Genomic DNA, 23098 nt, shown 5'->3' on the forward strand with positions numbered 1-23098 from the left:
TGTTTTAGAAAACTCCCGAATCTAACAAGGGAAATCAAAACAAGAAGCACTAATTTTCATTTCTCTACAATGTACGTTGGAGTTATCCTAACTGGACGGAGCTTTGTGGATTTCCTGATTTAAAGAACTAAATATTTCAGCACCTCCTTCCCAACCTGGCTGATCATTTACAGTGCTCCAATCTCCATTGCCTAGAGCAATTCCCAGTTCCAGCTGCTGGTTTAAGGTAACATGCTGTTGTTTAAAGTCATGCCCTAGGTTAGGTAGTGCAGGGAGAGAGACTCATGCCTCGGCAGGGCCTGACCTTTGTTTGTATAGGAGCTTCAATCACTTTGTTATTCTAGGGAACTGTTAAATTCCTGTGTGGAAAAGAAGGAAGAAAGTTGCATACCTCCCAACTTTCGAAGAAGATATTGGGCCCCCCGCTGCATGCGTAGATATGTGTAGCAGATACCAGACCTGTGGCACCTACTGCATGCAGAGATATGAGTAACAGAATCCAGACCAGTGGTCCCAACTGCATTTATTGATATAAATAGCAGACCCTAGACCTGTTGTATCCGCTGCATGCACTGATGAGGAAAGGACCAGTGGCAGCAGCGGCACACACTTATGTAAGTAGCTGACCATAGACTTATGCATGCAGTGGCCTCCACTGCATGCACTGATGTAAGTAGGAGACCTTAGACTAATGGCTCCCAATGCACTGCTGTAAGTAGCAGACCCCAGGCCAGTGGCCTCCCCAGCATGCACTGATGTAAGTAGCATACCCCAACCCCCCCTACACCATATGACTAGTCCTCCTATGTGTATTTGGATATGAATAGCAGACCCCAGACCTGTATCCCTGCCGCATATGAGGCCAAAGTAGTCAGACCTCAGATTAGTGACCCCTTCCTATACACACAAATAAATGGTTATCACATTCCTATGCCAATGGTACCCCAATATCAGAACTCAGATCAGAGGGGGGCATGAGGTAAAGGAGATGTAATCAGTGTGTGATCAACAAAGGAATGTGGCAGCTCCCCATGGTAATGAAATGTAAGAAGTTAGCCAATGTCTAGATAATGTGCAGGCAATGATCTATATAATCTATAAATCCAACAAAACAGAGGGGCATGCTATTTTATAATATAAAATACTTTTTAAAATAATACTTGGTGTTTTACACTATGGGAGCGCATTCCAGTTTTGTTTGCTTTATAATATGAAAGTAAGCACGCACCCAATACACTGACCACACCAGGTTTATTCCAACATTGCAACACACATCATATTTAGGATGAATCCGCTTCACTTTATGTTTTATTTGTGTCCAACAAAGGTTATTCTGCTTAAAAATACAGTGCATCCTGCAATGTTAAACCTGTTAATTTTTACATCTGTAGTGTGTCTCCTTTCATACATTTTGTGAACTGCACAAGTAATTTAAAGTAAGCTCACAATGACAAACAAGGCTATGGCAAAACAATGCAACAATGCTCTCTTTTTAAATTCTAGCACTAATTATTATGTAATATATAATATGATGTTTTCATATTATTTACATGCTCTGATTAAATATCATCCTAATTTGTTAGTTGGCAACTTCTGTAAAAATTTGCTCATTTGGTGATATTGCCAAAGGGCCAAGTAGTATCACTAACCTTCTATTGCTGATAAAATATCCATGCAGTTCAGGAAAGACAACTAAAGCCATATCAGTAGTCATGAGTGAATCTGTCCCATTTCGCTTTGCCGAAAAATTCGCAAATCTTTCGAAAGATTCGCGATACGGCGAAAAGTTCGCAAAACTGCGAACATGACGCACGTCAAAAAAAACCGTCGGCAGCAACTATTTTTTTGTCGCCACGGCTATTTTTTTGTTGCAAGGCTATTCTTTTGTCGCCTGCGGCTATTCTTTTGTCGCCTGTGGCTATTCTTTTGTCGCCTGTGGCTATTCTTTTGTCGTCCGCGGCTATTTTTTTGTTGCGCAGCTATTTTTTTGTTGTGCGGCTATTCTTTTGTCGCCCGTGGCTATTTTTGGATGCTCGACGAATTTTTCCTCGGCGAATTTTTTCATCGGTTTCGCGAAACAATCCGCCAATTTGCCGCAAATCCAGACTTGCTTACATAATAGAGCTGCGGCTCTACATTGGATCCTTGGAGCATTGCAGGCAACACTGCTAGTAAGATGGGTAATGCTGGTTCACACAACTAGACACACTGAACTATTTTATGTTTCATTTCTCCATTACATCACTGAATGGAAGGATAATAAATAAACTCTAGCAGTCAAATCTTTGGGAAACCCAAAGGGGCACATTTACTAAGCAATTATGAGATAAAGTTGGATTTTTTCTCACTTCTAGATAATTTCGAGATTTACAAGTGGGTTTTCACCAGAACTCGTTTTTTTTTTTTATTATTCCCAGAAAAATTTGAGTTGTTCTAAAATAACCCCCATAATTTGAGTTATTACTGTTTAGTTAACTTTTTTGTAAAATAAAAATTTAACAGGTTTGATCTGTTGAGTACCATTGAGTCCTATGGAGGCTTAGAATAGTCCCCTCATTGTTTTCCGTTTCACCCAGCTTCAGAGGGGAACTTAATCCTCTCACTGTTTTCAGTTTCACACCTTTAAAGGGGAAGTTAATCCCATAATCCCATCGCTGAATTTTTTATATTAATATTTTATTTGTGCTGTCTTTCATGTTCATTGTGACCAGGTCAAAACCCAATAAGGCACATTTACAAACACGACCACAACTACTCCATGCAAAAGCAGATGCAAAGTTATGTGTATATCTGTACCAATCATAACAGGTACCTGCACCGATTTAGCTCCCTTCACTCCCCTGTACTTGTCCTGAGCGTAAATGCATCTGCCAGCCTGCTGAGAAATAGTGCCTATTGATGCTAGAAACCCTGGACTGACCGCTACCCTCGATGTGGTGGTAATTCCAGGGTTCCCCCAGTAAATGTTGCTACTAACATGCTCCAACATGGTACTGATGTTAATAACCACCATGGTGAATTTGACACCAATGCCACTATCAAAATGCTATGCGCAATTAGTTCCTGATTCATTTTAAGCTGCAAGTTTTAAGGTTATAGTATAACTAGTGTACATTTTGGTGCTTTGTGTGCAATTGCATAGGCAAAACTGAGTTTTTGGCAGCAATGACTCTAGAATTGTAAGAAAAAAATGCTGCATTGTGCAAAAAAAAGTGGCAAATTGAATCTGAGAAATACACTTTGCATACTATGCTATATTTGTAAATAAGCCTTAATATCATTAATATTGTTTTATGATATTGTCTATTGATGTAACTTTATAAAATATTTTCTTTACAGGTCTCTATGTACTGTTTGCTACCTAGTGGACAGGCAGAGGGTAAGTGGTAGTAATCATTTTGAATTGAAGCTATTTCTTTTAAATAATTACTGTAGAACCCCTGTTTTTCAGAGGGAATGTGTAAGTAGTCAAAGGATATAAGCACAGGAATCAGTTTTCTTTGTAATACAATGTATATGTGTTAATGACAAGGTTTAAGTAGCATAAATGTGACTCAATCATCATGATACAAACACACTTATTTCAGCCGCACACCCTAAACTGTTCAATCCACTGCACTAGTGGTGCAAGTCTTCCGTAGGACTGGCAGGTCCTTATCCTCAATAGAACTTTCTTTGTAACGGAGCCGCACACACAAATATATGCAGTCAGGGAGCTTACCCATTTATTGTGACCACCTTGATCAACGTTTCGGGGGGGATACACCCTCCCTTTGACTCAATCATCATGAGACATCAACGCGGACCGAAAGGGATTTTGGTGTGTCTGGTCCCCACCCCCTTCATCTTTACCCTTCCACAGCCATGCCCTCATTCTGCCCTTAGCTGCTTTACTCAGGTGCATTTGGGAAGATAATGCTTTCTGGCAACATGCTCAAATACCATGTCCATTTTACAAATCACACCCTTACTCATGTTTCATGACAGAAAGATCACTTCAGAAATGGGCAGTCAGCACTCTGTCAACCCGACTTGCCAATATGATCACTGGAGAAATGGCCATAAAATCTCAGGTCAGAATGTCAGTAAGATCAGTCTCAGCCAACTCCTAAACCCAGACACACAGTCAGAGTGTTCTTTTCACCCAGACCCATCATTCAGTCCCAGAACTTTTGTGCAGGCATGCAGCCAGATGATAATCAAAATGAATAAACTAGCAAGTAGATAGCATAGGCACAGACAGGCAGGAAACAACAGAAAGGCCGCCTGCCCACACGCAGCGCTGGTTGCAACTCCGCAGGCTTGACGTGCTTAAAGGAAAAGTAACACTAACATTTTTTAAGTAAAAAAGCTATTCTACCCTGCACCAATAACTGCCCTATCCTGCAAACCACTTAGTATTTTAAATGCTTTAATAGAAAAAACCTGCTAAAACTTGGCTTCCTGTCAATTGAACTACGGCGATACGGCGAAGGAAAGCAGCAACCACTATGCGACAATCGATTGATCGAGCCTAGCCTTCTTTCTGTATAGGAAGGAGTCAGGCTAGACTGTCGCATAATGGATGCTGCTCCTTCCTTCGCCGTATCGCCGTAGTTCAATTGACAGGAAGCCAAGTTTTAGCAGGTATTTTCTATTAAAGCATTTAAAATACTAAGTGGTTTGCAGGATAGGACAGTTATTGGTGCAGGGTAGAATAGCTTTTTTACGTGAAAAAATTTAGTGTTACATTTCCTTTAAGAATTTGCCTGCTAATGATCTGCCCGAATCCTACTTGCCCCTATGCCTTTTCTATGCTTGGCCACCCCAGCCTTTTGTGACGTCATTACGACGTCACCATGCGTGACGCATCATCACAACCAGGAAGGGGAAGCTGGCACAGCAGCGGGGCCAGGCCCCTAAAACTAATGGGAAATCTAGCCATGGTGGTAAGGAGGGTGTGTGATGACAGAAGAGGGCCATAAACATTTTAAAGTAAACCTTTTTTTCAGTCTCTAAAATGACTCTATACACCCCCATAAGCAGCTTAATTCAGGTCTCACTGCTACTTTCTAGTCTAGAGTGAAGCTCCACCCCCCTCTTCTAAGTAAAAGATTAATTAAGTCAATTTCACCCAGTATTCTCATAAATTAGCCCTTGTTCTGTCCCTAAATTGTGAAACATCTGCTCTGTTTCCATAAAAATACTGGGATCCTGTGATGCCACTTAGAAAAAAGAAAGAGCATAAAAACTTAAAATTACTGTTTGCCAATTTTGACCACTGTCTTCTCCTAAATGAACCACTAATTTGACTCCACAACGTGAACAATCCTACCCTTGTTTATTATCTAAAAAAAATCTAAAAATAAAAATAATAAAAAAAAAACAAGCTAATTGTATCTTGCCATAGTTTGCACAAAAAAAGCTTTCCTTTTTGGTCAAATTGGATGAAAAGTTTTTTGTTCTAAGGGAGCAGAAAAAACAATCACTACAGACTGCCTCGAATAACCAGCAGTTTCTAACTGTGCAACACTGAATCCCCTCTGCCGATACTCGCCCCTCCCACAAGGCGGCTCCCTGGCGCGTCACGGCTCTACTACACACACTCTCGCGAGATGAGATATTTAACTTTGGTACTTACTGTCCGGCGGGATCCAACAAGCTGGATATTAATGGCGTTGCGGGACTTTTAAGCAGCGATCCGGGGTTGCGGGCTATGTTAAGAAAAACGGGACTGTTGAGCGGTATGAAGTTGCCTAAAGTTATTCTTTATGGTTGTAGTGTCCATTGTTCAGTTACAGTCTCCAGAATGAGAAAAAAAAGACATTCGACACCTTCATCTCCTAGTTCCTAAAAACTAAAATTGGAACTTCTTTCTCCCGTTAATTATTTTAAGTTAAGTAAAACATATCTGACATTTTTTTCCCTTGCATGTATTTATTAAAGAACAACGTTTGTATGTATTTAGTAAAGAACTACTTTGCATTTGCAGTCATTGACTACATTTATGTGTGTTTGGAATGGTTCCCTATCAGGATGTTGGCAAGTGATGTGCCCAGCCCAGGAGTGCAGTGGGTATTTGGCAGAAGTGGTAGGTAGCCATGCTCTGCGTTTCATGTGATTCACTTCCACTGTGGTTAGTGGCTTCTTTTGGGGCTGCAGTGGATAGCAGTGAAGCAGGAAAGAAAAGATGTGAAATAAAATTGGACCATTTGATATATTTTGATACTCTTTCATTTGCCTTTGGTATTTGGCTTTTCCAGACGTTTATGGTCCCTGTTGACCAAAGTGTATTTGGCAAAATTTGTATGTAGCCATGCTCTGTCTGCTGTCTGCTGTGTTTTAGCTCATAGTGATGAGCAAGTTGTCTCTTTTCGCTTTGCCAAAAAAATCGCGAAACAACGGAAATTTGTTGAAGTCAGTTTTACTCCTACTTTTTCCATATCGACTGAATTTTTTTCTTGCACCCATTGAAGTCAATTTCACTTTATTGTGATTATCCTTAAAGGGGGTTTTTGATTTTAGCACAACAAATGTTTATTTCTATGCATCTTTCCAATATAAGTTAATTAAAACATGTTCAGTAGGGAAAGTCATTTTTAATTGTAAAAGTATCTTTCATGCTTTTCTGGTTCTGACTCCTGAAATATTGTATCAGATGCCAGCTGATTAAGAGACCTGAAGGAAAACTGTCTTTTGCTACATTGTTTCAGGGGTCTAGAGAACAGGAAAAAGTAAACAAATACATTCACAACTTTAAAACACTGGAAATAATACATTCGTTCATACTGGAAAGTTGCCTAGACTTTAATTTTCTTTTATTATGCTAAAACCCAAACCCAAAACTGCAGTCCTAAGAGGTAGAATTTCAGTGGCTCTATGCTTGGTCAGCTGCTTCTTATGTGAGTGTAGTCACGCACAAGGGGAATGTAGTAAAAGACACATAGTTTGCTCCAGGTCTACAGATCTGTTGTGACCAGAATCAGGTTAGTACATGTATGTGAGGTGAACAATTTGTGTGGTTTCTTTCCAAGCCCTCCTGCAGTTGAAGGGCTTGCTTCCCCTATTTTTAGGTCACTTTTGATTAACCCACTTCTGTGAATTTGAAATATTGCAGTGTTCTCACTAGGGGATAAACTGTACCCCCTAATAACTACAGAAGAGTAAGATTAACTTACAAATTATTTCAAGAGGCCAATTTTTGTCAATCTGATCCCACCTTTGAAAAAAAAAAAAAAAAATATTCTCAAGTGACTCCTTGTGTCATTGCCCTAATGCATTCATAATCAATTTTTGCCTGCAAGCAGTGTCTGCCGTTGGCAGGGTAAGCAGCTGTCTGGGCATTTTAATCACTGTAGATTTTTAAAAGGACTGCAGCAGTGTGAAACACTTGTGTCTAGTTGACCTAAGAACAAGGGAAAATGAACCTGACAGAAGACATTGGTCTGTTTAATAGTTACAGTGGAAGCAAGGCATGCTTGCAACAGGTACAAACGGTTTGGCAAGGTGTTGACATAAGAGGCAGGGCTAGAAGAAGCAGATAAAGGTGAAGCAAATAAAAGGAATATGAATAGTTAATAACAGTCCAGTGTCAGCCCATTGTAAAGGTGATTTAGAGCTAACTCAGACAGCCGTGATCTATATATAAGGAAACTCACATTATTTAGGCATCTGGCGCAGATATATATCTGTGCCAGATGCCTAAATAATGTGAGTTTCCTTATAAGTAACAGGAACCAGGTTAGCCCAAAGCTAACATATATGGCAGTCCAACAATCCTGACTGATATCCTTGTACTATGGATGTCGCTCAGTTTGAAAATGTAATATGCCAATGCAATTTATCTACCAGTGTTTGGTGCATCAGCAAATAAGGAAATGAAGAGAAGACTCCGCTCCATTATATCCCTTGCAAGGGCTGTATCTATATATAAACACCTCTCCAGCCGGCGCTAGATGATGCCTGTGCAAAGCTTGTGCCCGAGCTGGGGGGTAAGGTTCTGAGGGTGATCACGGATGGGTAAGTGACATCACTTCCGACAACATATATGCCCTTCTGTTATTATTGTTAAGACTGTTGGCCTAAGTGTAGCAATAAACAGACAGTTGTACAATATTCATGGCCGGTGCATGTATGGCTGCCCTAAGGAATTTGAGTGTTCTGACAGGAAAAAGTTTGGGAAAGCATTACAAATGCTTTGCAAGTTTGTGGTTGGTTTTCTAAAAACTCCTATTTAGATTTAATATGCACAGAAGAAGAGGCCCATAAGTGTTCTTTATGAAATCAGTTTGCAACAGATCTTAGTGACTGTATAGTGCTACATATACTAATAGCACTAGTAATTAAAAATATATACATATATAAACACATACATATAATATATGCATACACATACATATATAAAAATGCTACATTTACAGAAATGTGTTTCAGAACATGGAATAACTTGTGCGAAAATCTCCATAGAGTAGTTAAAGATAACCCTTTATTTTTTCTGTCATTTTCAATAATTTGACCCAATCATGACTTTTTCCTCAATCTGCAAATATTCATGGCAGTTTCACAAAACAAATTGTGAGTGGCGAAATGTGGAATTTTGCTGCAAATCCAAGCCTTCCCTCATCACTAGTTTCAGTTAAAGGGGCAGTGCATCTCATTGTTCAACATGAGTTGAATGAATCAGTTGATTGTGGTCTGTGTGTGTATGCTGTTTGCGGATTTAAATGTATTTGGAGGAAAAATGGCCACTGGGTGAAAGCTGCTATTTGCTTTAGGAAAATGTGATGGTGCTGGCAAACGGATGGTATATATGCAGTACAAATGATGCCATTTGGGTGGGGGAGGCGTGCCCAACTGATATACATTGTAGGCAAATGTAGACTTTATATGTCCTTTAAGGTGGTGTTAACTGACTTACATTTACACATAAAAACACATCCATTGTTGGGCGGATCAAAAGGATTTGGCACATTAACAGGGAATTGCACACACATCTAAACGCACACTTCCACAATTTGGAATTTTACTATGTTATTTTTTGTTTTGCCTGAAAATAAATGTTTTATTGCCATTGCAAATAGCATGTTCGCTAATTGCATTATTTAATACTGTGTATGTTTGGTGATTTTGATGCATTTTAATGTTAGTATTTCCTTTTCAGTTCTGCATAGGCGTTGTTTGATTGTTTGTCTCCATAAAACTTAATTGGCCAATCAAAACTATCCAAACTGCAATTCTAACCGCCAGTTACATTAGCCAAAAAAAAAAATTACATTAATTTGAGTGGTTTTATTGGATTTTAGTAATGTTATTGCATTCTGCATTGTTCTTGATTACTTTCTGCCCATGAAAGTGTTGTGTGCTATATTATCATTTGGGTATCTCTACATGCTTTGGTAAATCGATGCATGTTGTACATCAACAACCCCTGGCATTCATAATTAGGATGTTTTATGTTGGTACATTAGGAAATGTAAGGTATATGATTGGGTAAAATGCAAACTTTTTCAGAAACTATTTTCAGAAATCTCATCAGAACTTCTAAATATTGAAAAGCTTTCAACTTGGTAGTTGGGAGTAGAAAGACATTTTTAACCATTCTGAATTGACAGGATGTGTTATTTTTTAAAATATATGGTATGCATGATATACATTTTGGGGTCTCTACATGCCAGTGGAAGGGTTGAACTTGATGGACTCTAGTCTTTTTTCAACCCTATGTGAATATAACTGTATTTAGAATGTTTCATTTTGGAATCTCATGACTTCAGGGAGATAAGACACTGGAAAGTGGAAGCTTTTGGTCAATTTAGGAAAGTTTTGCAGCTTAATAGCTTAGATTGAAAAGCCACGGTTACCTGTTTTGGATTCTACCAAATGTGTCTTTACCCTACACCAGGGGTGGGCAAACTACGGCCCGCGGGCCACATCCGGCCCCTTGGCCTTTTTAATCCGGCCCGCCGACGACGCCAAGTCTCATCACGCGAGACTTGGTGTCATTGGCGGGCCGGAATTAAACAGACTAAGGGGGCATAACGCTGACCTGGCCCTGCCCGCCCTGGCCCAGGGGTAAGTAAATGTGGCCCGTGAGCCAGAAAGTTTGCCCACCCCTGCCCTACACGTTGGTGATCCTATGCAGAGTGGGCATCGAACTGTTTCGTGGACCACTGGCATTCATATTTTGAATGTCTTTTCTTAATACCTAATGAAATGTGGCAGTGAAAAGTGAACATTTTGAGGTGATTTTCCAGAATCTAATTAAAAAAAAAAAAAAAAGATCTAGAATCTAAAAGTTCAGAAAAATATTTTAAAGTTGGAAATACAGGTATGGGATCTGTTATCCAGAAACCCGTTATCCAGAAAGCTCTGACTTTTGGGAAGGCCATCTCCTATAGACTCCATTTTAAGCAAATAATTGAAAATTTTAGAAATGATTTCCTTTTTCTCTGTAATAGTAAAATGGTGCCTTGTACTTGATCCAAGGTTATTACTGATCCTTATTGGAGACAGAACAATCCTAATGGGTTGATTTAATGTTAACATTTATTGTTAGTAGACATAATGTATAGATATCCAAATTATGGAAAGATCCCTTATCCAGAAAGCCCCAGGTTCCAAGCATTCTGCATAAGGTCCCATACCTTTACTGTGTAGGAAGACATATTTACCGGTGGAAAGGCCTATGCATCGCTTTGGTTTATCCAAAGTTGCTTGCAATAGAAAACTTTGCACAACTTCAGAAATCCAAAATGATGCGTAGGACTTTCCACCTGCGATTCTCTTTGTTTCTAGTGGAAAGGCATTTCCGAGAGATAAGTTGCTTACGGTAGCAGAAATCGATTGCAGGTGACTAATTTTTCTATGGAACTTTATCCTTGGAAAGCTCAGGTTGGTCTAGTTGAGCACAAATTAGTCAGTGTTTATAGCCCTAAGAACATAATAAGAGATGATGTTCTAAAAAAAAAAATCAGGTTGCAAAGCAGTTAAAACACAGCCAACCGGAGATCTGTGTTCCTCAGTGCCTGCAGCCCAATGAGGAGTGGGTGTGCAGGCTATTGCTTAGCTTGAATCTGTGGAACTCTTCAAAAAATACAGTGGTGTGAAAAACTATTTGCCCCCTTCCTGATTTCTTATTCTTTTGCATGTTTGTCACACAAAATGTTTCTGAGCATCAAACACATTTAACTATTAGTCAAAGATAACACAAGTAAACTCAAAATGCAGTTTTTAAATGAGGGTTTTTATTATTTAGGGAGAAAAAAAATCCAAACCTACATGGCCCTTTGTGAAAAAGTAATTGCCCCTTGAACCTAATAACTGGTTGGGCCACCCTTAGCAGCAATAACTGCAATCAAGCGTTTGCGATAACTTGCAACGAGTCTTTTACAGCGCTCTGGAGGAATTTTGGCCCACTCATCTTTGCAGAATTGTTGTAATTCAGCTTTATTTGAGGGTTTTCTAGCATGAACCGCCTTTTTAAGGTCATGCCACAACATCTCAATAGGATTCAGGTCAGGACTTTGACTAGGCCACTCCAAAGTCTTCATTTTGTTTTTCTTCAGCCATTCAGAGGTGGATTTGCTGGTGTGTTTTGGGTCATTGTCCTGCTGCAGCACCCAAGATCGCTTCAGCTTGAGTTGACGAACAGATGGCCAGACATTCTCCTTCAGGATTTTTTGGTAGACAGTAGAATTCATGGTTCCATCTATCACCGCAAGCCTTCCAGGTCCTGAAGCAGCAAAACAACCCCAGACCATCACACTACCACCACCATATTTTACTGTTGGTATGATGTTCTTTATCTGAAATGCTGTGTTACTTTTACGCCAGATGTAACGAGACACGCACCTTCCAAAAACTTCAACTTTTGTCTTGTCGGTCCACAAGGTATTTTCCCAAAAGTCTTGGCAATCATTGAGATGTTTTTTAGCAAAATTGAGACGAGCCTTAATGTTCTTTTTGCTTAAAAGTGGTTTGCGCCTTGGAAATCTGCCATGCAGGCCGTTTTTGCCCAGTCTCTTTCTTATGTTGGAGTCGTGAACACTGACCTTAATTGAGGTAAGTGAGGCCTGCAGTTCTTTAGATGTTGTCCTGGGGTCTTTTGTGGCCACTCGGATGAGTTGTCTCTGCGCTCTTGGGGTAATTTTGGTCGGCCGGCCACTCCTGGGAAGGTTCACCACTGTTCCATGTTTTTGCCATTTGTGGATAATGGCTCTCACTGTGGTTCGCTGGAGTCCCAAAGCTTTAGAAATGGCTTTATAACCTTTACCAGACTGATAGATCTCAATTACTTTTGTTCTCATTTGTTCCTGAATTTCTTTGGATCTTGGCATGATGTCTAGCTTTTAAGGTGCTTTTGGTCTACTTCTCTGTGTCAGGTAGCTCCTATTTAAGTGATTTCTTGATTGAAACAGGGGTGGCAGTAATCAGGCCTGGGGGTGACTACAGAAATTGAACTCAGGAGTGATAAACCACAGTTAAGTTATTTTTTAACAAGGGGGGCAATCACTTTTTCACACAGGGCCATGTAGATTTCGAGTTTTTTTTCTCCCTTAAAAACGTAAACCTTCATTTAAAAACTGCATTTTGTGTTCAATTATGTTATCTTTGACTAATAGTTAACAGTTTTTGATGAGCAGAAACATTTAAGTGTGACCAACATGCAAAAGAATAAGAAATCAGGAAGGGGGCAAATAGTTTTTCACACCACTGTATCACTCGGACCTGAAATTTAGTCTGCACTTTAAAGGGATTCTTTCATGATTTTTATTTATTTTATTTCTCAATTACACTGTTTATTTAGCAAATAATCCACTCTCCCATTTACAATTTTATTCTTGAACCAACAAATATATATTTTTTAGTTGTAATATTGGTGTGTAGGCAGGCATCTCATTGGCATTGTGCCTGATTCAGAAGGAGCCAGCGCTACACATTAGAACTGCTTTCAGATAACATATCTTTTTTCCTACTTCCGTGTAACTGGAGGAGTCCCAAGCCAGACTTGGATTTCTTACTTATTGAGTGCTATTCTGATATCTTTTGGGAGCTGCTATTTTGCTACCTTCCCATTGTTCTGCTGATCTCTATTTACTGATGCATTTTGAAAAAAACATGTTATCCCATAACAGTATACCTTTAAGGATCATCTTTATATCTATAAGCAATAAATTCATATATTCCAGCTAAACTGACAATACAGCTCCTCCACGACAGCACACCCAAGATCCTTAAATGCCTTAGTTGATTATATAACAATCCCAGAGTTGGCGCTCAAAAACCACCAGTGCATTAAAATCAATCAATCCAAAACCATTAGTGTATTAGAATTAATCAATTTATCTTTATTAAAAAATATATTCAATAAATAGGGAAATCACCGTGATACAGATTTAATCAAATGAATACAAAGTTAAAAATCCACAATAGATATACACATAACATAAAATAAAAGAAGAAAATCAATTCTATATACAGGAGTAAAAGGACAAAACCCTATATTTACACTAAGTAATTATGAGTTCACTTGATTGAGATAAATAAGAGGAAATGACTTACTTGAGTAGTGGAGGGGTTATCAATTCATTCTTATATTCTTATATGAAGGAAACTGCAACATGATTATACAACTCATTCAGATAAAAACGTTCCTTATGACTTCTAGTACACTTAACACAAAGGGCTCGCAATATCATACACAATTAGTAAATGGCATAAGACATATCTCCACTGCCCTATCGGTAGTAAGCGAGATATGTCTTATGCCATTTACTAATTGCTCCTTTTTTTTTTTTTTTTCCTTTTCTCCTCTCTCTCTTCTCACATTCTGTATTTATTAATCACTGGGTTATTGGAACACTAAAAATTAATGGTAGTTATAATTTGTTTGTCAAGCGCGGAGAAGGTTTGTACATATATCTTAGTTGATTATATGGCAGCATAATAGCTTTGCAACAGTCCATTTTTCTTGCCTGTATGTTTTGAGGTGTGGAAGCAACTGATGCAAGCATAGGAAGAACATACACTGATTGCAGCTAGTGCACTGGATGGAATTAAACCTAGAATCCAAAGTGCTGCAAGGCAGTAATGCAACCATTGCACCACAATGCTGTGGTGACAATTTGCCCGAAATCGCACCGGCGACTTACATTGTCGCCGGTGGGATGGCAACTGGCGGCAACTCGGGGAGATTAGTCGCCAGCGAACAGGGAGTTTTGTCGCGGGCGACTAATCTCCCCGTGTGCCAGAGCCCTAACTGAAGGAGTCATAACTTGGCTGAGCCGGACTTGTATTTTACTACTGAGTGCTGTTTTCATGTCTACCATTAGATGGGGCATTGGAGCATTTTTAGCAATGCAGGTGTCAGGTAGCTGTTATCTTGTTACCTTCCCATTGTTCTGCTGATCTCCCTAACACTATTATGATTATAATAACGGGGTCAGCCTTCTACCAACATATTGGGGCACATTCATTAAAGTATGACAGGTCCGATTACAAAAAAAATTGTATTTTTTCTAAAGTTTACAACTTTTGCTTATTTTCTGCAATATTTTTGTTAATTTGCGCAACTTTTTCGTACTTTGTGACAATTTACGCAACAATTTGTGCGACAAAATCGTATGTTTCGGATTCATTCAAGCTTCAGTATCATGACTCGCGAAAAAGTGGCGTTAAATAACGAAAAAATTGGCGAAAATACACAAGGTACGAAAAAGTCACAGAAAACACGAACGGTCCAATCGAACGAACGATTGATCGTGGATTGATAAATCTCCCCCATAGTCTTACTAACTGAGCATGTTCACTTGGTCTGCATGTCTGTGCAGGAGTGAAGCATTTTGGGAACTTTCTTTACAGAGGTCAGCGTTTTTTCTTCTGTTTGGCTTCTGATCTTCTGAACAGGTAAAATATGGGGAGACTTAAGGGCACTATTAAGACAACTGAAGGTATGCTTGCAGCTTGAGATTAACTCTTAACTAGCCTTTCCTTCTCCTTTAATGAATACAGGTGGAAACTTTTATTATTTTCTATTTATATAGCATTATTTTTTACCATATCAGTGCTTGATGTCCTTATTTTTCAATCGGTAATTTTCATAAAGGAGAAACCGCGCTTAGTAATATTCAGGCATTTTTGCTTTTTATGTCAAGCCATGGATTGACTTGTGCAGTGAATACATTGAATATTTCAAGCATGTATTTATACATACTAGTAAAAAAGTAAAAGCACAAACGCCTGCAACAGGAAGTCCATGTTGTGCAAGTCCACTTTTCAAAAATCAGTTTGGAATTTGTGGGAGTAAAAAAGCAATAGATACAAGAAAATGTCACTGTTGCGTTTCTTACATTTTTTCATGGAAACATTGACTAGAAATAAAACTGCATCTAAGTATTTTATAAAAACAGAGGCTTATGCAAATACAAGTTGCTAACTATTTATGTACACACCATGTTTTTTGCTTTAGGACCATGGAGCACATCGTGGAAGAATGCTATGAACTTGATCTCACCTATATCACAGAACGCATCATTTCAGTTTCTTTTCCAAGAAGTTCCTCAGAAGAGGCTTACATCCATAACCTACAGGATGTTACGTGCATGTTGAAATCAAAACATGGAGACAGTTATTTGGTAACTAGTCACCGTGAAAACAATAAATATTCATCACAAAGTGTCATGTGAATTTGAACATAATGTGCACAGTACTGGGGACAGACATATATATATATATATATATATATATATATATATATATATATATATATATATATATATATATATATATATATATATATATATTCTCCTCCAACCACAGTTGCTCTAAAAAAAAAAAAATTGTAAAATTAATGTTCTCTCAATTATACTGCCTGGACTTGTGCAGTAAAACCATCAACTGTAAATCATAAATAGTGGAAATCAAATGAGTTTTAATATCTGTTTTTACTCATTGATAAGTTTACCCCCTAAAAAATCTTACACAAATGACGAGAGAGCTGTTGCATTCCCCTCTGGCAAAATGGTGACTTATGTTTTGACCCTTATAAATACGGCCTTTCATTTCCAATCCTGTGTCAAATCAGGTTTTCTTAAATAACAGCCCTGTGAATTTGTATTTATCTGGGATATGTGTTTGGACATGTCCCAGATAAATACAAATTTATGTTATTTAAGCCAGATAAGCCTTCTAAAAAATATGCCCATGATGTAAATCATTTTCAGCAACTTAGGTGCACTCACCAATGTCAATATTTTCCTTTCAACACTTCTTACATGCCTTCTATTTTGGGATTGTATTCTATGACAAATTTCCATATGTACTATAATTTAATAACACACTGTTAATAAATAATTTAGGACTGTGTTACTTCTGAGTGAGCACTGCATCAGTCTTCTTCCTGCTTCTTTCTTTCTTCTTGGCAGGTGCAAATGTGCAGTAGAGTTAGAAGCCAAACTTTAAAGGGGATCTGTCACCCAGACTTAAAAAGCTGTATAATGAAGGTCCTTCCCAAATTAAACATGATACCCAAATTATTTTTTTTATTAAAGGGGACCTGTCACCCTAAGAAATAACTCCAAATTATTTTCTATATTGTTAGTTGAGCAAAATAAACTTTACTTACTCTATATAAATAATATAAATCTTGTTTCCTTCCGTCTTGGAATTACTCAATCAAAGCAAGCAGGCAGGCACCATTTTGTGGACACTGTTATTAAGGCAAGCTTTGTATCATGCCAAAATCTTGTTTATCTGCCAGAATGGAGGACCAGATGCCCATGCTCATGCACTGGCTACACAGTTAGATGAGGAGAAAGGAGGGGGAAAGTGTGATGTGCAGTGACATCTAAGTAGAGCTGAATGGAAAGCTAAAGTTATTGTCTACCCCGCCTCTATGCCTAAGGCATAGAGGCGGGGCAAGCAATATATGATTGACAGCTGGGATTTTTAAATGCCTTTATATTGGATTTGGATGTGTTAATATGAAAATTAATTTGGGTTTTATGTTTAATTTGAAAAGGACTTTATTATACAGCTTTTTATGTCTGGGTGACAGGTCCCCTTTAAAACATCCATACCTGTTATAAATGCTTTTAAACATCTCGACTGGCAATCATGTATTGCCTGCCCACCTTTATACCTCATTTTCTATTCAGTACTTCCTAAATGTTGCTACACTCTTCAGATTCCCTCTCCCTCCTCATGGCCTATAATTGTAGGCATCAGGTCCCCCATTCTGGTACATACAAAAGATTTTGTGATCATGCCAAGCTTACCTAATAACAGCGCTCACAAAATGGTGCCTGCCTGCTTGCTGTAATTGTGAATTTCAAGACTGAAGGAAACAAGATTTAGATAATTTATGTAGTGTAAGTAAAGCTTATTCTTAGGGTGACAGGTGCCCTTTAAAGGAACAGTTCAGTGTTTCTTTACTGACTGCTAACAGCTTAGAGAGCTGTATAGGAGGAAGTAAAGTTCTGCAAAGTTATCTGTCTGCTCCAGCCCTTATAGATTACATTTTTGCTATCTATATATTTGCTAACTATATTGAAAAACATTTTTTTAATTTGCGCTGTCTATTTTACCCAGTTTCATTTTTACACTGAACTGCTCCTTTAAAGGAGAAGGAAAGTCATTTTGGCATTTTACTGCCAATAGTTTTGCCACATTAGTGCCACCTAGAAAAATACATTTATTCTGCAGATACCATTACTATACCTGAGTAAACAGCTTTAGATAGCAGCTGCCATTTTAGGCAGCTTCCTGCCTGCAGTCTATCCGTTATAGCTGAGATCACACGTTCCTAAGGGAGGGGGAGCATGAGAGAGGAGAGGACTGAGCAGACTCTGGCCCCGGGAATTCCTCTCTCAGTTTCTGAGAGAGGAAGTCAGACACTGGAACATCATGTTTACAAAGAAAGACAAGAAATTCTGTGTTTCTTTTGTAAGTGCTTATGGCTGTATTTACATAGACCTTTCTGATAAAGCTTACTTAGTTTTTACCTTTACATTACATTACATTAACATTTATTTATAAAGCGCCAACATATTCCGCAGCACTGTACAATAAGTGGGTTACGTACATTGGACATACAGAGTAACATATAAAGCAATCAATAACCGATACAAGAGGTGAAGAGGGCCCTGCCCAAAAGAGCTTACAACCTTTCCTTCTCCTTTAAGCATGCACTGGCCCAAAACTATTAAAGAACAAAGAAGTGGAGAAGATGATTGTTTCATTGTGCTCACCATGCTAACAGAAAGACTTGCCCAGTGTATCCGAAACCCCCAGCGATTTAATCTTTTCTTCTCTTTTAAACATAGTCTTGACAGCTTTATTCTTGCATTGTTACTCATTATTGCAATGCTATAAATTGAGCCAAAGATCAGTAATGTTTCACCTTCTATGACTGCAAATATTTTTTGTTTTTAGGTTTTGAATCTATCCGAAAAAAGATATGAGCTTTCCAAACTCAACACTGAGGTAATTGTGTTTTGTTTAACCAATAGTTGTTAGAAATTTTGTAAATCAGATTTCTAAAATCAGAATAGTATACAAAATAATTTTTCGATGCATATTTTTGTGATATTCCATGTGGGATTTGCAGATATTGATTGGATGGAAAAATCTTGATTATTTAGAATAAGTTTTGTTTCAGGTTAGAACAAATTTCATTTTATCATAGAAAAATGTAAGAAAACTTTTCAATCTATTTATTTTGCATTTTTAAAGGTCATGGATGTGGGTTGGCCAGACTTCCATGCTCCCCCACTAGATAAGATGTGCACTATCTGTAAAGCTATGGAGTCTTGGTTGAACAGTGACCCTTTACATGTGGTTGTAATTCACTGCAGAGTAAGTACATTAGTTTTTTTTAACTTTTTGAAGCAGATTTAGCTGTAGTTTTTTTTAACTTAGGTTTACAATCTAAATACCCCCCCCCAAAAAAAAATTAATGTATTAAATGCCATAAATGTTTTTTTCATTAATAATTCAAACTTAAGCTGAAAATGGCTGTTTAATTAAAGCACAAGTATTCATTCTTGACACTTTCATATGCTTGATTGCCTTATTAAATGTGCACTACTCCAGTGCAGTAGGCACTTGGCAAGAGGCTTTCAAGTCACCATGGCTACAGTTGCTGATAGAAGAGATAGACTTCTGACTAATTTGAGGGAAATGGTCGTTCGTAATCCTGACCCATGTATAAAGGGCAGGCAATAAGTCTCACTGACAATAACATGCTGATAATGTCAAATTGGGTAGGTGGGCCATGTATGAGTGACATCTTGTTAACATGCAAGTTTTGAATGAATAGGTTGGGCGGATGTGACAATACAGGTCATATGTAACTAATAGTATGCACGATCTGTTAAAAGAAAGCTGAGCCATTGTAGTTCTTTATTTTAAAGGCCTTTGTGCCTATTAACTGTGACTTAGTAGCATAACACAATGCACAGCACTAGAGAACTTTGTACTTTCATTTGACAGGGACCAGATGTAAAATACAGTGCTCTTTCTTTACACCAACTGAAATGTGAAAAAGGAGGGCATGTAAGTGAATGCCCATGCCACATGTGCAATTGGCCATAATGAAAAAGATGGAAGTTACTTGTGAGTTTCCAATAGGCACAACAATTACAGCTATAGTAGCACATTGCCTGCATAAAACAATGTATTCGCATATGCAATGACACTAGAATTCTAAAATAAAAGAAACTAAAACCTTCATTGATGAAAATAAACATGGTAAATTGTGCCTCTTTTTGCACTAGATATTTTGCCTGCTTTTAATAAATGAAACCCAGGGCCTTATTTACTAAGAGTAGGCAAGGTACATATTGCACAAGAACCTGATGGCCTCGTTTACAAACACTTTAAAAATGAGCACCTGGTTTGTAATGCATTACAACCAATAAAATATTTGCTTTCATTGCTTTACATGCAGCTGGTTGAACAAAGCTAGTCATAAACTTGTTTCCACAGGTTTTTACGCAGGTGCAGATTAACCCCGTTAAGTAATTCATATAATCATATTCTATTTATTATGAACAACCTTGGAATTCAAAAGTCTTCAAATGTATAGCGTTTGTAAATATAGTATAATACAGTATAATAATCTTTTTCATTTTGGTAGGGTGAAAGGGGAAGAATAGGAGTTGTCATATCATCATATATGCATTTTACCAATATTTCTGCAAGGTAGGTTCAAAGCGATATGTTTTCATGCTGTCAAACTGAATCAGTCTTCAAAATATTTCTTATTGTTATATCTTTCTTATCTTTATATCTTTATAATATTTTACCAATGTTTTGCTGCAGTGCAGAGTTAAAAGATAAAATATCAATTTATTCTTACGGGAAATGCAAGTATCCCCCCACTTATGTCATGGCTATACAGTTTTAGTTATGTCTACAAATCTCCCCTTACTTTTCGTGGCTCATCTTGGGATCCCTTTCACTTGAAATCCCTTTCCAGTAGAAGCCATGATGTGAATTCCAACCCTGATGAATAAAACGTAGGAGACTGTAGATTGGGTGGTGGTGGCAACAACACTGAAAGTGCTGTTCCCTTGACTAAAATGGGAATGGGCTTTGGCATTCAGTGTATAGAAACCAGTAAGGGAGCATGACCTAGAAGTTTTGGGGTATGGCATGAAATCTTTGCTGCTGTGCCAGGCTCATGAGAACTCTTAATTCAATGTAGTAAGCACACTTATTTAAGAGAATTTAGAGCGCAGAAGCGCAGTAGGCAGTCATACCCTTTTTTTTTTTTTTGAGGGATATATATATTCCTGCCATGTCCACCTACAAGATGGGAACAAGCTAGCATTCTGCTTGGTGCCTTCTGCTCTCCTCAGCTAACTAAAACTAATTTTTGAGAAATTATCATTAAAGCGATACTGACACCAGAAATTTAATCTTTTTTTTACATCTGTCATAACATTGTCTTTGCAAGAACTTTATAATTTTGCCATTAAAGTATTTGCCTGATGCTTTTACATTCCCTGTCTGATCCCCCATGTTCCTCAAAGAGGGGGGGGGCGGCCATATTTGTCTGTTTGCATTGGAAGCTATAACTGACAGGCTGAGAAGGGACAGTCAGGTTGGCAAAACAGTCAGGTTTATGAAAAGCAAACGTCAGCAAAAAAACGTCAACACGACCTATAAGGTAGCTTTTTATGTATATTCATATTTAGAAAAGTAGTTTTTTCGTATCAGTAACACTTTAAGGCAGCACAAAATGTAATATTTAAGGAACATTCCTTTATTTATTTTATTTAGAGTTTTACAGGTATGGGATCCCTTATCCGGAAAACCGTTAACCAGAAAGTTCCAAATTACGGAAAGGCCATCTACCATAAACTCCATTATAAGCGAATAATTTAAATTTTAGAAAATGATTTCCTTTTTCTCTAATAATAAAACCGTACCTTCTAATTGATCCCAACTAAGGTATAATTAATCCTTATTTGAGGCAAAACAAGCTTATTGGGTTTAATCAATATTTAAATGATTTTTAGTAGAAATAAGTTATGGAGATCCAAATTACAGAAAGATCCCTTACCCGGAAAACCCCAGGTCCCCAGCATTCTGAATAACTGGTTCCATACCTGTATAATGTTTTTCTTTACTCTGTCCCCTTATTGTCTTTAACTTGCATTTGCTTAGTCTGACATTTCAACTGCTGTTCGGTTTTGGTATTTAGTTGTATATCAAAATGGAAAATGTATAAAAGAGCTTTAACAGATGAGTAAAAATTAAGATTAAAAATGTTGATTCTAAACTATTACAGATATGGGATTCATTATCCGGGAAACCCATAATCCAAAAAGCTCAAGGGAAGACTGTTTCCATAGGCTCCATTTTAATTAATTCAGATTTTTAAAAAATGTCTATGAAGATTCTCATTCATCCAGGTCATTATATACAGTATCTAGTAGAGTTAAGTCTAAAACAACTAGACTTTTCTGAGTTGTTTTTTTTTTTTTACTCATCTGAGTGGCTTTCGAAGTGGTGAGTGGAGTTCGAATGACTTGTAGGGAATTCCCGGGCATTTAAACCCTTGAGGGTTTCACAACAGTTTACACTTCTAGTCATGTACTTTGGAGGATTAACACCTGCATCAATCAGAATCATGGTACCATTGGGACTGGATCATACCTTCTTACACCTACAGTGGAGGAAATAATTATTTGACGCCTCACTGATTTTGTAAGTTTGTCCAATGACAAAGAAATGAAAAGTCTCAGAACAGTATCATTTCAATGGTAGGTTTATTTTAACAGTGGCAGATAGCACATAAAAAGGAAAATCGAAAAAATAACTTTAAATAAAAGATAGCAACTGATTTGCATTTCATTGAGTGAAATAAGTTTTTGAACCCCTACCAACCATTAAAGGAACAGTAACACCAAAAAATAAGTGTATAAAAGTAACTAAAATATAATGTGCTGCTGCCCTGCACTGGTAAAAGTTGTGTGTTTACTTCAGAAAGTCTACTATAATTTATATAAATAAGCTGCTATGTAGCCATGGAGGCAGCCATTCAAAGGAGAAAAGGCACAGGCACATAGCAGATAACAGATAAAACACTATTGTATTCTACAGAACTTATCTGTTATCTGCTATGTAACCTGTGCCTTTTCTCCTTTTTTCCAGCTTGAATGGCTGCCCCCGTGGCTACACAGCAGCTTATTATATAAACTATAGTAGTGTTACTGTAGCAAACACACCAGTTTTACCAGTGCAGGGCAACAGTGCATTATATTTTTATTACTTTAAAGTTCTTTCATTTTTTGGTGTTACTGTTCCTTTAAGAGTTCTGGCTCCCACAGAGTGGTTAGACACTTCTACTCAATTAGTCAACCTCATTAAGGACACCTGTCTTAACTAGTCACCTGTATAAAAGACACCTGTCCACAGAATCAATCAATCAAGCAGACTCCAAACTCTCCAACATGGGAAAGACCAAAGAGCTGTCCAAGGATGTCAGAGACAAAATTGTAGACCTGCACAAGGCTGGAATGGGCTACAAAACCATTAGCAAGAAGCTGGGAGAGAAGGTGACAACTGTTGGTGCGATTGTTCAAAAATGGAAGGAGCACAAAATGACCATCAATCG

The 23098-nt window shown here is 37.9% G+C and overlaps 1 protein-coding gene across 2 annotated transcripts in view; it reads left to right on the forward strand.

Annotated features, from left to right (window-relative positions):
• Nucleotides 1–23098, forward strand: part of tns3 (tensin 3) — a 114404-nt gene continuing 91306 nt past the window's right edge. The window contains exons 1-6 of one of the 2 annotated variants that reach the window (XM_031904453.1): nucleotides 1–226; nucleotides 3340–3379; nucleotides 15443–15608; nucleotides 18406–18456; nucleotides 18706–18828; nucleotides 20111–20175. In XM_031904453.1, the coding sequence (XP_031760313.1) occupies nucleotides 15447–15608; nucleotides 18406–18456; nucleotides 18706–18828; nucleotides 20111–20175 (401 nt within the window). In that variant the 5' untranslated portion in view covers nucleotides 1–226; nucleotides 3340–3379; nucleotides 15443–15446. Of the gene's footprint in view, nucleotides 227–3339; nucleotides 3380–5583; nucleotides 5724–15442; nucleotides 15609–18405; nucleotides 18457–18705; nucleotides 18829–20110; nucleotides 20176–23098 lie in introns of those variants that run through there. The other variant, XM_031904452.1, reaches the window with a different exon arrangement.

The sequence above is a fragment of the Xenopus tropicalis genome, chromosome 6 (assembly GCF_000004195.4).
Source record: "Xenopus tropicalis strain Nigerian chromosome 6, UCB_Xtro_10.0, whole genome shotgun sequence".
Taxonomy (NCBI): domain Eukaryota; kingdom Metazoa; phylum Chordata; class Amphibia; order Anura; family Pipidae; genus Xenopus; species Xenopus tropicalis.